Below are 17,895 nucleotides of genomic sequence, written 5' to 3' on the forward strand. Positions count from 1 at the left end.
CCCTGCTTTAGAGCAAAAATGGTTTGTTTTTTAAAGTTCTAGTGCCTTTCACATAGTAGGAGTTTTAGTGCTTATTGCATTTAATTGAACTGAAATCAAGCATGTACATTAATTTTATTGAATGAAAATTTAGGGCATGTATACTGGCTGTCTGGTTACAAGAATCCTGATTCTCAGAGGAACTTATGATCAATACATATAACAAAGAAAATGAAAAAAAAATAATTAGAGCTATTATTATGCTTTATGAACTACAAAATTCAATAGAAATGTGAATTTTTTTTATTGTGTGCAGGGTACATGATAATCCAGATTTTTTGTAAAATAACAATAAACATTTTCTGAGTGAGGAACTCTCCCATGGAGAAAAGAGCATGAACTTTAGTGTATGAATTTTGTGTATTTGGACTTTTTATTGTTTAATTACTGATTCTTGATTTTATTCTAAATAATTGCTTTTGTAAGATAAATCAATTCCAGATAATTGAGGTGTGATTATAACTCTTTTCTAGCTCACTCCATCTAGTTTGCTGGATTATAAGAGGGAAAATTCAGTTGTTATACCCCTGAACTTGGGAAATCAGAGGCAGGAGATCTAGTTCTGGTTTTCCTACCAACTAATAAGCAGTGTGACCTTTGGCAGGTCACTTAATATATCTTAGTTTCCTTGCCTGTAAATGAGGATATTGGATTAGATACTGACTAACACTTCTCTCAGTTTCAAAATTCAATAATTTTTCATTTCTTTGACCTGAAAGATTTAAGTAATCAAGAAAAAAACAGATCTAAAGATAAGAACTTGGATTATAATAATGGAAATCTACCAGTTTAAACCAGTTAATGTCAAATTAAATATGTTCTACATGATACCAATAACTGGCAGTAGTAACAGAGACTTCAAACTCATTCTAAACTCTTGTAAGGATGTCACTTAAAAACACTTTGATAGCCACACAGAAGGACCTTATTTTTTGGCAAGGATACTAATCATTAAAGTATGTAGAGTCACATCCAAATAAGCTGTTATGATTTCAGAAACCCTCTTTCAAAATTCAAGGCCAGATCATAATTCTTTGAGACTCAGACCTGGGAAGTTAACTTTATTTCAATACTGGTGGTTTCCTATGACCAGCAAATCAAATCCAATTAGCAAATATTTACTGAGTGCCTGTTAGCCAGATGGTAAGTCACTTTGCCTTTAGGGCCTCAGTTTCCCCATTAATGGAGTGAGAAATTGGATGAAGAAAGTCCTTTTTATCTCTATAATTCCAATCCTTTATTTGAAGCACAGTATTTTTGAAATCTACATGTCTAGCATGAGGCAATCAAAAGATGGGAAAAAAAAACATTTTTCCACATTCCCTGTTCAGTTAAATTCAATTCCACAAGTATTTATTAACTATCTACTATATTCCAGGCATGATGCCAGGTGTTGTAGATACAAAGGCAAAAACAAGACAGTCTTTCCCCTCAAGGAGCTTAAATTCTACTGTGGAGATTCATTATGTATAGAAAAATAAATATAAGACATATGTGAAATGAATACAAAGTGATTTCAGGAAGGGGGCAGGTGTAGAATCAGGAAAGACCCCTTGCATGAGCTGAGACTTTAAGAGAGCTGAGGATTCGAGGAGGAGGAGGAGGCAGACATGAGGAAGAGGAGGATTTCCAGGCTAAAAGTACCATTTGTTAACATATTGCCATTTTACATAGAATAGTCTGGGACTGAGTTCTCTGCTCAGAGCTCAACATGAAACATAGCTCTCAGTGTGATGCCGACAGGTTGGAGTGAGTGAACCAGCTGAGAGAGTGAGCAGGTGTTTGCATGTGAGAAGTGAGGCCTTGAGTGTGGTGGGGGTGGGGAGGGTGTCAGAACTTCACACATCTGTTTCATGTGCATGAAGGACAGCCTATGCTAAGGCGAGGGGTAGGGAACAGAATGCAGAACCATGCATAAGCCATTTTGACTGAAGCACAGAGCTTAGGAGAGGGAATGATGTGTAATTAGCTGGAAAAGATAGGCTGGAATCGGACTGTGAAAGGCTTTCAAAGTCAAGCTCAGAATCCTAGAGGCAATAGGGAGCAATGAAGTTTCCGTCTGTGTCAGGGGTCTGATATGCTCAGACTTGTGCATTAGGAAAATCGATTTGGCAGCTATGCAGAAGATGGATCAAGGAGCTGGATTTTAGGAGACAACCTCAACAGTCAGCAGAGGTGAAGAAGGCCTGAACAAAGGTGGCTGTGGAGTAATGGGGACAGATGTGAGAGATATTATGGAGGATGAAATAAGAAGATTTTGCAACTGATCAGATGTGGGGCTGCAGAAGGTGACTAAAGAGTGGATAATACCTCCAAATTCATGAAACTGAGTTAGAGAAAGATGGTAGAGCACTCAACAGAAATAGTGAATTTGAGAGGACAGGTGGGTTTATGGTGAAAGATAATGAATTTAGTTTTATGTGTTCTTGACTTTAAAATACCTGTGGGATACCTAAGTGAAGATAACCACTTAAAATGCAACTCTGAAGCTAATGAGAGAGATGAGGATTACAGAAGAGAAAGAGTGAGTGAGAGAGAGAGAAAGAGAGAGAGAGAGACAGAGAGAGACAGAGAGAGAGAGAGAGTAGAGGAAGGAAGAAGAGAAGGAAGAGGAGGAGGAGAAAGAAAAAAGGAGAGAAGAAAGACAGAGATAGAAAGTGATAGAGACAGAGAGAAACAGAGACAGAGGTACAAAAATATCAACTAGAACAGAGTCTTGGGGTGTGTATACAAAGGGGTTGAGACATGGGTAATGACTGAGCAAGGGACACTAAGAAGGATTAGCCAGAAAAGCAGAAAAACCATGACTGTGCAGTATCATGAAAATTCAAGAGGTGTTTACAACATCAAATGCTACAAAGAGGGATGAGAAAAGGCCCACTGGATCTATCCATAAACAGAACATTAGTGACATTAGAGAGAAATTTCATCTGAGTGGTAGGAATACAAGTCAGACTTCAAAGGGTTGAGAAGTGAGTAGAAAGTAAGAAAATGGAGTCTAGACAGCCTTTTTAGAAGGTTGGCTATGAAAGGAAGGCGAGATATAAGAAGACAGCTTGAGGGGATGGCAAGGGACTAATATATTCCTGTCTTTAAATTCCTAAAAAGTAATCATAGCTCTTTTTCTTTCCATGTGAAACATTCTGAACATAATTTATGCTAAGTATGTAGTCTATAATGTTTAATTCACAAATAGCAAAGAGCTAGAGGCATTCAAGAATGTAAAAAATCCACAAACCTTTAGGGTATTTTTTTTTTTTTGCTTTTTTTTTGGAGGAGGAGGAAGGGCAGTTGGGGTTAAGTGACTTGCACAAGGTCACACGGATAGTAAGTGTGTCAAGTGTCTGAGGCCGGATTTGAACTCAGGTCCTCCTGACTCTAGGGCCAGTATTCTATTCACTGTGCCACCTAGCTGCCCCCAAAGTATTTTTTTTTGGTGTGTTTTTTGCTTTTTTTGGAGGGGCAATTGGGGTTAAGTGACTTGCAAGGTCATATGGCTAGTTTTGTGTTAAGTATCAGAGGCCTGATTTGAATTCAGGTCCTCCTGACTCCAGGGCCAGTGCTCTATTCACTGTGCCACCTAGCCACCCCTACGGTATTTTTTATGCTGAATAATTGGGCATAGGACTGTAAGAGAAAGCTCTAAATTACTTTCTGCATTGTCATTGGAAGGGATTATGAGAACACTGCAATAATAATCATACCAGACATTGAAGTAGGACTTTGAAATGTTGATAAGCACTTTCATACTTAGCACTGATTCAAAGATAAAGGGAAAAAAATCACTTGGTATTTTTTTAAAGTCAACTAAGTGACCAAAATGGACAATCATTTTGTTAACTTTATTAGATGTTACACATTAAATTTGTCATTCATATGCAATCAATCAATTAATCAATATGCATTAAATGTCTAATGTGTGCACTTCGTTAGGTGCTTGGTAGAGTATAAAGTATAGATAAGACATGACTCCTAAGGAGTTTGGAATTTATTGAGATACAAGACACAAATACTAATACTAAAATTTACTTGAAGAATGGGTCTTTCTAGGTGAATGGTACTGACTTACACAATACAGTTTCTACAGGGCTAAGCTTCTTGGGAGTTGTAGCTTCAGTGTTTGCCTTGAAGCCTCCTCCTCAAGAATTACCCAGAAGCCTCTCCACCAAAGGTATATAGTTCCCCTAAGATTAGAAGACTGCCTGCCCCTCTTGATTGCCAATTTCCACTAATCTCCCCTTATCTATTAAGAGGCAAATTCATTGGTCTGGTTTTGAAGATGCTGCTATATGTTAGGGTCTAATTTTTTTTCATGTTTGAAAATATAGATGTTTATTTAAAACCCACAGACAGAATCACATAACCAATGGCTTATAGCTGCAGATTGTTCTCTTCTCATTTTTGAAAACTGAGACATTTCTCCAAGTTTAGATCTAATTCTCATCTTAGTAAGAGAGCCTTAGTGGAGCTAATATCACCCAGCGAATCATAATTTATCTGTTAGAACAAAGGTACAAAACTTGAGTTGGTGACTATTTTATAAGGGTTTTGGAATCTAGGCTCTAAAAGTGGAGGGATTCAACCTGTGGAATTTCCATTTTTATACAGTGCCACATCAATGAGGGCACTTAACACTGTCCCATATGCCCTGCATAATAAAGACAGAATGGCAGAGCAGATAGAGTGTTGGACCTGGAGTCAGAAAGATCTGGGTTCAAATTCCATCCCTGACATCTACTAGCTCTCTAACTTGTCTCTAACTCTAACAAGTCTATGGGTACCTCAGGCAACTCCCTTCAACTGGTCTACTAAATCATAACTAAATCATTGCTATCTAACAGTGATGGACAAAGTCACAGACCACTGGCATATTTATGTATGCCTGAAGTACCCACTTCAACCACATCTACCTGGCAACATTCCCCCCATTCTTCAAGGCCTAGCTTAAAGGCAATTGCTTATATAAAGTCTTTCTCCTACCAAGAAGTGATTTCTTCCACATGATTCTTGTACTTCTCATGTGCATGTATCACCCTGGAGTTTGTGCTATATATTTATTAGGAGACATATTTTACCTTGATCCTTGAGAATAGGAACCATGTTTTACCTTTACATCTCCCCCACTGCCTTTCCCACAGACCATTTTCCATACTTGGATCTGACTATATAAAGGACTCTTTGATGTTGACATATATTAAAAACAGAACTGATAGTACCATATTTTTTCCTACTGGCAATCTAAACGCAGAAGAAGGAATCTGAAAGTATGTCCAAAGGATCTGAAGTCATTAGTAGCATGTTATTTACATTAAGATCGACATTTGACTTACTTTTCTGAAGGCTGTAGCACTGTTCCGTCTTTGGTCCATGCATATCTAGCATCATTAGTTTTAACAAGGTCACAGAACAAGTTGATGACTTCAGTACTTTGGGTAATATAAACTGTATTTCCAATCTTCGAATTTATTGTTTTATTCAATGAAATTGGGGGTAATTTGCTTTGTTTCATAAGAGCAAGTCCTTTTTGCTTGATGGTTGGCCTGTTTGGGTTTTTTGAGTTGAAACCTCTAGACACATTTTGAGTTTTCACATTCAATTTTGTGGTGGAAGATTCCACTTGGGTTCCTTTCCATTTCTCCTTTGTAGGTTGTACCTTTGCTAACTCAGCAACCACCTCATAGATCACTTGTGATGCAATGTCATCATTCACTTCTCCAGTTTCAATGAGCTGACTCATATTCTTTATTAGTTCTTCAAACTGTACAGTGTCCATACTGTAGGACCCTTGTTGGATTGCTGCTTCTAAACATTTATCCTTGAGTTCCAAGGAGTTGAGAGTTTCTGCTGGATTACTGCCATGGTGTACGAGAGCTCTCAAAAGTGGCTGGTCACTAACTTGACCATCATCCAGGAAGAGTTCATTTTGTTGACTCCATATTTGTCTCATTTTATGCCATGTAGCTCCCAAACTATTGGCTTCATTATGTTCTATTCTGCCATATTCAAAGGGGTGATCTTGGAAGGCTGGGGGCTCTATGAGGCGGTTGTCAGTACCAATTAGCTTGAGAACAAATGTTTCATGCACAGGCCCTGCAATACAGCGGTACAGTCCAATATCACTGGCTTCAAGACTATGAATCTTCATTGAACCTGACTTGGTTATGCCAAGTCTTTTGGAGTTCTGCAAACGCTGTCCATCTTTTTCCCACCGGATAAGAGATTTTTGGAACCTTTTTACTGGACACTTGATGACCACAGATGTTTTGGGAAGCAGATAGGCCCTTCCACCTATTGTGAAATTAATACGTTTTTCTTCTCTTGTCTGAATGTAGACTCTTTGGATGCCAAGGATCTGAGGACCTTGGGCACCATATTTTGGCATAACCTCTGGCTTTATCACTACAAAAAACCCCAAAAACCAAGAGAAAAAAATTAATAAAACAACTTTTCAAAAGCAGAAATATTCTTATCAATTTTTATATATGTATTTATTTCTTTAATTTACTTTTTTAAAGTGCATGGATAAAAACACTAGTAAATCATAAAACCATAGCACCTCAGCCTTTCCTCTTTATCATCCCCAACAAGTGGTCATCTTACATCTGCTTAAAAACACTGAGTGATATAGAATTCACTGCTTCTTAGGGAAGCCTATTCCACTTTGCGGAACTCTAAATGTCGGGGAGATTTTTCTTACATCAGGCCCAAATCTGCTTCCTGCAACTTCTACCCACTATTCCTGATTCTACAATGCTAATCCATCCCCCACATGACAACTCTGCAAATACACAAAGACAGCTGGCATAACCTCCAGGCTAAATGTACATCTCTACATGTTTGGAGATATTTCAAGTCCTATGCACTCCTTCAGCAATGGAAAACCTCAGAAGACTCACTGAACACATGCAAGTGATACTACAAAACACTGGGTGGAGGAGACAGAAAGCTAAATGCCTCTAGGGCTCAGTAGATACAAAATGCTTACAGTGGTTATTTTATGGTTAGGGGAAATGTGTTCTGACTCATGGGATTATCTTGGCCTCAATTACTCAGTTCCTAAGTAAACAGTTCTATCCACTTGCATGGCTTTCAAATTAATCATTTTATAAGATACAAATTAGAGTAGGCACTGATATAGTAGTTTTTGTTTTGTTTTCTTTTTAATTACAGTCCAGTACATTTGTTGTAATGGAAGAGTCTCAGGTCTAAAATAGCTGAAATCCTGATTACGGCAGAAAAGGGATGCTGTTCAACCAATACTTGGGATCAATCAGGAAATGTTTTTTGTTTTAATCTTTTGCTTTTTGGAGGGCAATTGGGGTTAAGTGACTTGCCCAAGGTTACACAGCTAATTTTCGTGTTAAGTGTCTGAGGTCAAATTTGAACTCAAGTCCTCCACTGCACCACCTAGCTGCCTCCAAGGAAATGTTTTTAAACAGTTTTATTTAAAGTTTTGATTTCCAAATTCTATACTTCCCCTCCCCTCTGCTGTCCCTAAGACAGTAAGCAATCAGATATAAGTTATACACATGCAATCATATAAGATGTTTCCGTATTAGTCATTTTGTACAAGAAGACTAGAATGAAAGAGAATAATGAAAGAAAGTGAAAAATAGCATGCTTCAGTCTGTATTCAAACAGTATCAGTTCTTTTTCTGGAGGTGGACAGTATGCTTCATCATTAGTCCTTTGGGACTATCTTGGATCATTGTATTGCTGAGAATAGATAAGTCATTCACAGTTCTTCATTGAACAATATTGCTGTTACTATGTATGACATTCTCCTGGTTCTGCTCACTATGTATCAGTACATGTAAGTCTTTCAAACAGGAGAGTTATAAAACTTTTCATGGGAGTTCTTCAAAGTTGGCTCTTCAATTCCTTTTCTGCCATAGTTTGCTAAAACACCCTGCAGAAAGGGATACCCCTGCTCCAACCCAAGAACGTTGTTCACAGGATCCAATCCTTTACTGTCCTTTATTTTTTTTCTTTACTGTCCTTTAGATACTTTAATTTCAGACCCAGGTGTTGCCCCCTGGGACACAGTGTGATGGGATGGAATTAGCAGTGGGTCTGGCATCAGCTTGAATCCTGATTGACTTAGGGAACATTACTTCCATCTCTGGGCCTTAGTTTCCCTATTTGTACAATGAAAGGGTTGAACCAGATGAATTTCTAAGGTCCCTCCTAGATCTAATTCCCATGACCTGGAGGTTTTTGGGAAAGAAAAGTACAGTTTCTCAGGAAAAAAAATGATTAAGGGCACCTGTAGTAAAGAAATTGTGATCTCTTGGATTTAAATAGTTTATTATCTTTCGTTATGGTTCTGTTTACATCAAGTATTTGACAAGGAATTAAGCCCTAAAGCTTGTCAAGGTGTCTACTTCATCTAGTTGTGACCTACAAAGCTAATTTTAGTAGAGCTGCTATGTTTGCACAAGAAGAGGGTCTGTTGATCAAATCTGATCTGCTGGGGAAGTTGGGGCAGTGTTGAAGGGATGAGAATGGCAGCATGGTATTCTCTCTGGACAGTGACTGCACATTTTTGTCTGACTCCATGATGAGGATGGTTTGCAAAGCTGAAGAAGGATTACAGTTTGCATAGGCATTTACTTAGGGTTTTTTTTTGCCTAATTTATAATTTCTCCCTGCACATCATTTCATGCCCTAATAACTACTACAGATTCCCACATGTTGTCCTGATATTATTTTAGTGGAAGCTGCCAGTGTTACTTTAACATGACTCCCCTCGAAGCAGTTTACAGACTAGCCACACAGCTATGTAACTATCCACAATTAATAAAATTCAGATAAATATGCAGCTCAAAATATTCTATTATACCATATGCCAAGGACATTCCAGAATTCCTTGGGGCTTTATTTAAGTGATGTTTGGAACCTCAGACTTTTGGAATGTCAACTTAAAAGAAGTGCAATAAAAGAAATTTCAAATGATGCATGAATCAATAATTATCATATTTCTTATTTTGTTTTTTTGAATGACTGAGAAAGCTATGTATAGACAGATGATTTTAGATAGCATTAACCAAACCTTTCATCTTATTAGACTAAATTCTTTCTATAATTATTTTTTCTTAATAGTATTCTCCACAAAGGACCTTGATATAATTAAACCCATTTTATTTTTTTGCAGATTAAGATATAAGGCATCAAAGAAGTAGGAGGGTGAGGAAGAGAACTAAGAAACTGTTGACTTCTGCAGAGTAATATATTCCCAGGATCATCCTTTTTCTTAATTATTAAATTCTAGGCATTAAACCCAAATAACCTCACTTGAAATATACATGGATTTAGAGCTTTGTTATAGCTTTAAGCATTTGGAAGGAGCAGTACTTTATATCTCTCTAATAAGTTATAATGAATTTATTATCTTATTTAACTGAAGAGCTGTTCAAATTAAATTTGTATTTTTTTAAATGTAGGAACATTTCACTTTTTAACTCAATTCTGATTTTTGGTCCATTGTTAATAAAAACATTAAACTTTTGGTTTTCTCTTAATCACACAAATATAAAGATGTTATGAGTATAATGGTAAAATGTTTTTGAATTTGGAGCTAAAGGAATTGAGTTCTAATGCCAGCTTTGCTCTTTATTGCCTGTGGGGTTTGGGTAAATCACTCTTATTCCTCTAGGCCTCTTCTACAAAATGAGAGTTGATCTAGTTACTCTCTTGGTCCCTTCGAACACTAAATCCTATGAAGTGAAAATAGGAAAAGTTTCAACATCAGTTACATAATTAACATTCATAAACATCAAATGTTAGAAAAACAGGAAGAAAGGAAACATTCTAGGGGGACGGGTACAAGTCTAAAAACGGGAAAAAATAAAAACAAAATCCAAAAGGCAGAAATTGTAAGTGGAAGAAAAGAGAAGAAAGCTAAATAATAGACTTCAGCATTATAGACTTCATTAGCACAGAATGTTCTCAACTTTGACCAGGTTGGTTCACCCACTGATAAGAAACATGCTGATATCACAAGAAAAAAAAATCATTTGGTAGTTATACAAGTTTATAATTTAACATTCAGAGAATAATTCACATCAATAGGCTAAATATTTCATTCGAAGACATGATAGCTCTATACTTACTATTACACATCGACATCCGGCAAGACCTTACAAGAGGGGCATGCAACCGACCCCTGCACAGTGACCCACTGAGCGTGATGTTGCGACCTTTGGAGGTCAGCTTTTGACAGATGGGCTTCCTTCTCTGAATCCCAACACCACAACTTACAGAACACTGTAAAAGGGATGATGCAATGGAGTCAAGTAAGATTCCAATCTGGTCCATGTCAAACTCAATTACAGTGAATTCCACGGGAGGTATAAACTCTAGAGATGTATAGGAATTTCACAAATGTAGGGCTTCAAGTGAGTGAAAAAAAATCCACTTCCTGGATTTTTGTTACTCAGAAGTTCATAACTTTTTTTCCTTGTAATGGCATTTGTCATGGGAATCACCTTGTACATAGTAATAATTGTCTTCTAATTATTTTTAAACTAAGTGCATTCAAGTAACTGAAGGGTCATTTTACTCAAGATGGCAACCAAAGGGTTTTAATTCTTTCTTATGGAGACAGAATGGCATCAAGATCAATGTATGTGGAGTTAAGAGACCTTAGCTCTGCCTCTGTGCATCACTATTAAGGTAACAATAATAATACCAATTGAGTTTATATAGCACTTTAAGCTTTGCAAATTGCTTTACATATATTATTTAAGCTTCACTTACTCCACACAATAGCCTCACTGACCCTGTAATAATACTATTACTCCTCTCATCCCACAGATGAGGAAAGAAATGGAGGCTGAGAGGGTTTAAACAACAGAGGTTAATAGCCCAGAGTCACAAAGTCAGGAAGGGTCTAAGTAGCGATTTAAATCCAAATTGTCCTGATGACAAATCACACACCATCATTTCACCTCTGGACTATAGTCTCCGTACCTGGAAGACAAAGGCTTTGAAATCAGAGCATAATTAAAACCTTTTTCAACCTAAAAGTCTGTGATTCTTTCTTCAATGAAAGTATAGGGAAAAGTAGCTGCTTCTTATAGTGGATGGATAGATTATAAAGAACAGGGTGGCTTTTATAAGCCTCAGCATTTGTTCAGTAACAATTCAACTTTTTAGTAGCAGCAAGCAGTAGATAAAGATCAGGGCTTGCACCTGCCTGGGCTCAAGTACCACTTCTGGCATTTACTGGCTATGTGAGCCTGGACAAATCACTTAACCTGTAAGGCAGCTATGTGGTATAGTGGATGGCACACTGGGCTTGGAGTGAGGAAGGCCTGAGTTCAAATCCTGTCTCAGATACTAGCTGTATAACCTCTACCAGACTCAATTTCCTTATTTATAGAATAAGGATGAAGATACTCAGAGCGTTGTAACAATTCAATGAAATAATATATGTTAGGTGTTTCACAAATATCAAAGCACTATATAAGTGTTTTATCGTTGCTATTTATTATAATTATTATATTTATTGTTATACTCTTTTGATGACTATTATTTTCTCAGGGCTCTATGCCAGAGATTCACAAACTGTAACTTCTGGGGCTCTTTACATTCTTAAAAATTATTGAGAATTCTGAAGAGCTTTTGTTTATGTGGGATTTATCCACCAGCATTTACTATATTAGATATTAAAATGTCAGTATTATTATGAAAATAGTTTTAAACCCATAGGCCCCTACAAGAGGGTGCATGTGTGTATCTGTGTGGAATGTCTGTGTAGGTTTCCTGGACAACATTTTAAGAACTGCTGTTCTAATTAGGCCGTTCTCTAAGTGTTGACCTGTATAGGTAAAGTGAATTTTCTTTCTGGTTGTTCCCTATACCAATGAAATCACTGGTCCAGACCCTGTTCCAAATACATGTTTAATGCCTTGCTAGTCAATGAGGAACATATAAAGTAAACATAAGGCATGGTCCATGATCTCTGGGAGCTTCCTGTCTGGATATAAACACATGAAAAAGCCAGAAATAGTGACAAGTGGTCTCTATTTAAATCAGAGATAGAGATAATAAGCACAGAAGTGACAGCAATTGCCAAAGACTCAGGGCTGACTCAGGAAGAATAGGAAGACGGAGCCTCTGGAAAACCTCCTGGGAGTAGACAGGAAAAGCTAGAGAAAGGGACTCAGACCAGTAGAGAAGAGAGAGCAAAAGGAGCGAGTGAGAGATGGTCAGCAATGCCAAATTCTTCAAAAAGGTAATGGAGATAAAGATTTTAAAAAGGCAGCTGGATAGGAGAAGAACAAATTCACTAGAGGTGAAAAGAATAAGGTGGGAGTTTTATTAGGGCAAGAGTGGAAGGTATAGACATCAAGGGAGGAAATGGTCAGATTAGATTTAGAGCCGGAAGGAACCTCAGTGACCATCTAGTCCAACCCCCTCCTTTTACAGATGAAGAACTGAGGCCTAGATAAGTGACTTGCTCAAGGTCACACAGGCAGTGAGGGGTAGCATTGGTATTCAAACCTGTCCTGTGATTCCAAATCTAGAACACCTTCTACCATACTGCCTCTTATAGGTGGTGAGGAAATAAATGCAGTGCACATAGGCAATCATCTATTAACTCCAGAAACTAATCTAGAAACTGGAAAGTGACATTTATTTCTCTTTTTTAGAAGATACACAAAGTTTAGTGACCTGGGATTCTATCTTGCCTCTATGAGCTTGCATAAATCAATTAACTAATTTGACCTCCAGTTTCCTCATCCATAAAGCAGAAGTAACAACACTTGCCTTACCTATCTCACAAGGCTATTGGGTAGAAACTTTATAATCTGTAAAGTGCTATAGAAATGTGAGTTATTATTAGTACTGGTTCAAGTTCCCAGATTCCTTACCAATGCGGGAAGAAATAAAGTTGAAACGTATGGCCTTGGGTATATTATTCCCCACTGGGTTCACCCTGCTGTCCCTTCCTGGGATGAGGTTTCCTCAGCTGAATGATGAGGGGGCTGAGTTAGATGTTCTAATGCTAGCATTCTAAGAAACTTTTGGCATATTAAGCCTATTTCAGTGAGTGTAGGGTGATCACAGGCGGGGAAGGGTCATGGCTAGAAGGAAGGGTAGACTCTCACTAGCTGTTTCTTAACCTGTGAATGCACAGGTCTAGATTGTTAGCTAGAATCTTGCAATGGAGCTATTCAGAAGCTACAATGAATAGCTAGCTGCCTTTAAGGTGAGAAATCCCTTGGCACATGTATTTGGCAGGCACCCACCCAGCCTTAGGCACAGGCAGCAATTAGGTGTCAAGCTCTATGCCAAAGAAAGAAGAAAAAAAATGACTTCAAAATAAGAGGAAATTTCAACAGAAAAGAGAAAATGGGAATGCTAAAAAAATGTGAAATTCCTTTCCTACTAGCTGCATATGCATCCTGTTGTTTCTGAACCCCAGTAAGGATTTTGTTTTTGAAAGAGAAGTTGAAATTGAAATCATGTGTATACAATTCCCTTGCTCACACCCTATTAATGGTCTCACACAGAAATGTGGTCTGTGGTTGGACCCTGGTAGAGTGTCTTGATGGGGTTAGGCTGACCTGGGTGCTCACTTTGTACCTTAATGAATTTTGTTGCCTTGGCAACCAGCCAGTCCTACCAAAAACTCAGGTAGGTTAAGAGCCTTTTTTGTTTGCTTTCAATTGCTTCTTTCAATATAAAAGTCTGCAGCCTAAATTCCATTCCAAAAGTGATTTACTCCCTTGCATGAGCAGGTTGGAGCTCTGTCCCGAATATATCTTCTTAGTTCATGCTTAGGATGCACTTTGCACCTGCAAAGGACTTCACAAATGACTTCAGTACATTTCCTGACTTCTTGATCAACAGAAGAACTGAAGCCCATGAACCAAGACCACAGGTCATTATGGAGAATCAGGCCATTAGCACACTTTGCCTCTGTGCACAAAATCTCCTTTTGTTAAGTGGCTCACAAGACAATTAGGTTTCACTTCAACCTGGTGAAATGCAGTTTAATTCAACATTTGCTTGTTGAAATAACCCCCATCTTGTCCAGCACTGTACAAATTCCTGTGCTGGTCACAAAAGACAGGGAAAGGCGTGCTCTCTACTCAGTACCTACAGTCTAGTTGGGAAGACAAAGCACGTACTCAAGACAGTAACTATCAATTCAGATCATACACTATGAGTGCTAAAATGAGGAGTTATAGACACAAGAGCTAAAGAAACTCAAAGAAAATAAGAATGAATTAGAGTTAGAGCGAACATAGAAAACTTCAGGGAAAACTGTACTTAAGTTGGGCTTTCAAAGAAAAGTTAGATTTGAATAGACAAGAGGAATTAGTTGGTGAGAACAATGTCACACAAACGGATTGCTATGGAATGAGGTCTCAGATTGCTCAACATTAACACCACAAAGAACCTTAAAGATCATAACTCCCTTATTTTGCTGAGAGAAACTGAGGCCTACATGAGTAAAATAAACAAAACTGATGAGTGATAAGGGCTGGGATGGGACTAGGACCCAGATTTCTGACCTCCTCGTCCAGTGTTTTTTCTACTATATAGAGGCATTTCATGGTACCTGCTGGTTTGTTTTAAATTTATGATATAGAGTGAGTGAACTCTTTGTGTGTTGTAAAATAATCTGCTGCCTTTGAAAAATCAGGTTACTGACTCTTTCTGAATCTCTCATTCAGATACTGCCTAAGGGAAGTAATTAGAAAGGAGTTGGGGAGACCCTTAAAACAAAGCCAGAGAACCAGCTGATAAATCATGGAATCACACAGTTTGAAAGGATCTCAGAAGTGATCTACTCTAAGCCATACCTGAACTGGGTTTCTTGGAACTGCATCCAGAGACACAATTATGCAGCATTTTCCTAAAGACCTTACTACCCTGGGGTGAAGGGAGGGAGATATTCCCTGCCTTGTCTCCCAACTCTCTCAGTGCCCTGCTCTCAGAATAACAAATGTTCAAATCCTGTCTAGGACTCTTACTAGCTTTATGACCCTGGGCAAGTCACCTAACCTTTCTGGACCTCAGTTTCCCCACCTGTAAAAAAGAAACAATATTTCCACTGTCAATCTCACCAGGTAGTTGAAAGGAATATGAGTTGCAATCTTCAAGTGATAAAGAAACATGCTTATTTAACATCACAAAGCAGAATTCCTCTTTGTACAAAATGCTACTAAGCCTTTTTGGTTTTGTTTTTAGGATTTCCTTGGAATATTCATGCAAAAATACAGTATAAAAATCCTCTTAACTCTGTATAGGCCACTAACCTTGGACCAATCTCCTAAAACTAACTGAGGTGGACAGTCAGTTCTGGCACAAGACTTATGGGATGATGCTCTAGGTTCTTGGCACAACTCATCTGACAGGTTCAGAAAGCTGCCATCCGTCAGCAGCTGCCTACAGGTCACTCTCCGATACTGAGTTCCTCCACCACAGGTCCTAGAACACTGAGAGAGAGGGGCAGGGGAAAATGGGTAAGGCCAGCATCACTAACTTTGTATTTGTCTTTTCGTGTGGAGTAACCACCCTGCATCTTGGGAAGGGTCTGCTGCTGTACCTGTTGCCATTCTTCTATGTGCCAGCCAGGGGGACAGTCAAACTGATTGCAAGCTTGCAAAACATGAGGCTTTTCATCTTTGCATTCTTCAGAAGGGACAATGGGCTCCCCGGATTGCAGGCAGTACACGTCTCTTGTCTGTATTCCCACACCACAAGTTGCGGAGCATGGTCTCCAGGACCCTGTTTGCCACCTGTGCCAAAACATAAAAGGACACAGCCATGTTCTAGGAAATGGTGCTCAAATGCCTGGGGCAATAGTGAGTTGGGAGTTCTCCTGATTTCAGATCTCTATTTACCTGCCTGTCACACTTCATCCTCAGGGCAAAATCTCAAGAGTCACAAAAATCTCAATACATAAAAGTAGCACGCACACACACAAACACAAAATACAGAATGACTGTTTTTAACACAAGAAACGTCCATGATGCTTCTCAATGAAGAATCCCATCCATTTAGGAGGGCTCTTCAGAAAGACAAAAGAAAAACACAAGGCTGTCCACCAAGTCCTGATTGGTTAGCCTACGATTAGTGAAGCTTTTGTTTCCTTTTGAAAAGAACACAAAGATGAAGATGATGCGTATGATTGTTAAAAGCAATTTTAAATGCTTAAAAAGCCCATTTCAGGAAATCATTCAGGTACCTGTATTAATTCACCTAGATTACTCCAAAACTATTCTCCTCCTCTGGGAAGATCATAAATAAAGCATTAATTAGATCAATGTGATTTACTTCAGATAAAACCTTGGGCAAATGAAATTTTTTTTACGAAATATATTTTTAAAAGTTATTTGCAAATAAACAGAAAAACCAGGACAGCTGCTTACCAAGCATAATCCAAGGAGGGGAAACTGGCAATAGAGATGTGAAGGCCTGGGGAAAAAAAAACAAACGGAAAGATTCGGGAGAAAAACAGTTTGTTTTTTTCTGTTATTTCCCAAGGACTCTCGTTTCCCCAAAAAATGCTGTAGTGTTAATTTTTAGAATGATAAATAAAATTTTAAGGAATGGCATTCATATATATTTGATTAAATATTTGCTCCCCCGAACAAACTCTAAATGCTATGCAATGAGAATGATTTTGATGGAAAGCTAGCTATCATCACAATTTCTGTCCACTTTGGACAGGTCCTGTCCTAAAGCAGGATGCATTTTGACCTTCACTACAGGGCCAATATTGAAAGAGAAGGAAAGATGCAGTGGCTTGTGAGAATTCTTTTGGTGATTTATAATCTAGAGGTTTCCACCTTCCCAACTAAGCTTCTATAGGCTGGGAGTATTGAGGAGATTGGCAGTAGCATCCATTCATCCACAAAGGTATTATGAGCATATTTTTCTCATTATTCTGCTTACTAAAATGCAACAGGGCAGAGAGGGTTTTGGAGTAGAGGGATTTTTACAATTAGAGGGAAAATGGAATCTACTTCTTTAGTTTTCTTTTTTATAACATGGAAAGGTTTGATCGGATGGCGACCAAAGCCCTTTCTAGCTCTAAATCCTAGAATCCTAACATCTGTCTAGTTTTTTGACCTGGAGATTCACAAGTGAATGGCAAGAAATTATATTTCTTTATTAGAAACAAAAACAAAGTAGACGCTTATATGTATCTAGATTCAAAATGCTAAACTATATTTTAGTTGGATGAACCTATTTTCATATTCAATGCAAAGTATAAGAGAATTTCTTTAGTATTTTGTGTGGAAATCACGTAGCTAATATCCATAGAGAGAGGAAGCCTACAGAACTAGAAAGTTGTCTGCAGGCAACTAAAATAAAGAGCTCTGTTAAATTGGCACTTGCCATACTTTGTTGTCGTTTGCTGTCATTGCTTGTCCTTTATTCTCAAAGAGGACCAATGATATAAAGAGGGTGATGTTTTGACTTGCAAGTGAATTGGATTTCAGTGAGGCAGAGCTGCACTGTCATCAGCCTCACTCTTGTCTCCAAAGTCCAGTGGCAAGACTTAGGTCTTACAGGATGACGCGGGATGCAGTAAGGGACCTTGACCTTTTAAAATTAAGGTCTTTTCCATGTCTCAGTTTGTCTGAGGCAATGCCCATTTAATAATTAAACAGTAGCTAAGAACTGAGGCAAAAGATGGCCTATTTTACCTTCATAAAAGAATCAGTCTAGGAGTTTAAGAAACATTTGTTGTGTATCTGCAATGAATAGGACATTTCTTTAGACACTACAGGGCAAGCAAAAGAAATAAGATATAATTCCTGCCTTCCAGGAGCTTACAGTTTATGAGGAGGGATAAGATATATTTACAAATAACTAGAATAAAAGATA

At 38.1% G+C, this 17,895-nt stretch overlaps 1 protein-coding gene across 5 annotated transcripts in view; it reads right to left on the bottom strand.

The window, feature by feature from the left end:
• Positions 1 to 17,895, bottom strand: part of ADAMTSL3 (ADAMTS like 3) — a 567,766-nt gene that overhangs the window by 87,290 nt on the left and 462,581 nt on the right. For all 5 annotated transcript variants that reach the window (XM_069098697.1, XM_069098694.1, XM_069098696.1 and 2 more), the window contains exons 18-21: positions 15,605 to 15,797; positions 15,315 to 15,494; positions 10,152 to 10,305; positions 5,370 to 6,438 (exon numbers count right to left, since the gene is read on the bottom strand). In XM_069098697.1, the coding sequence (XP_068954798.1) occupies positions 5,370 to 6,438; positions 10,152 to 10,305; positions 15,315 to 15,494; positions 15,605 to 15,797 (1,596 nt within the window). The remainder of the gene's footprint in view (positions 1 to 5,369; positions 6,439 to 10,151; positions 10,306 to 15,314; positions 15,495 to 15,604; positions 15,798 to 17,895) is intronic.

The sequence above is a fragment of the Petaurus breviceps genome, unplaced genomic scaffold, assembly GCF_028583685.1.
Source record: "Petaurus breviceps papuanus isolate PSGF00001 unplaced genomic scaffold, PetGlider_PUasm1.0 37, whole genome shotgun sequence".
In the NCBI taxonomy this organism is placed as follows: domain Eukaryota; kingdom Metazoa; phylum Chordata; class Mammalia; order Diprotodontia; family Petauridae; genus Petaurus; species Petaurus breviceps.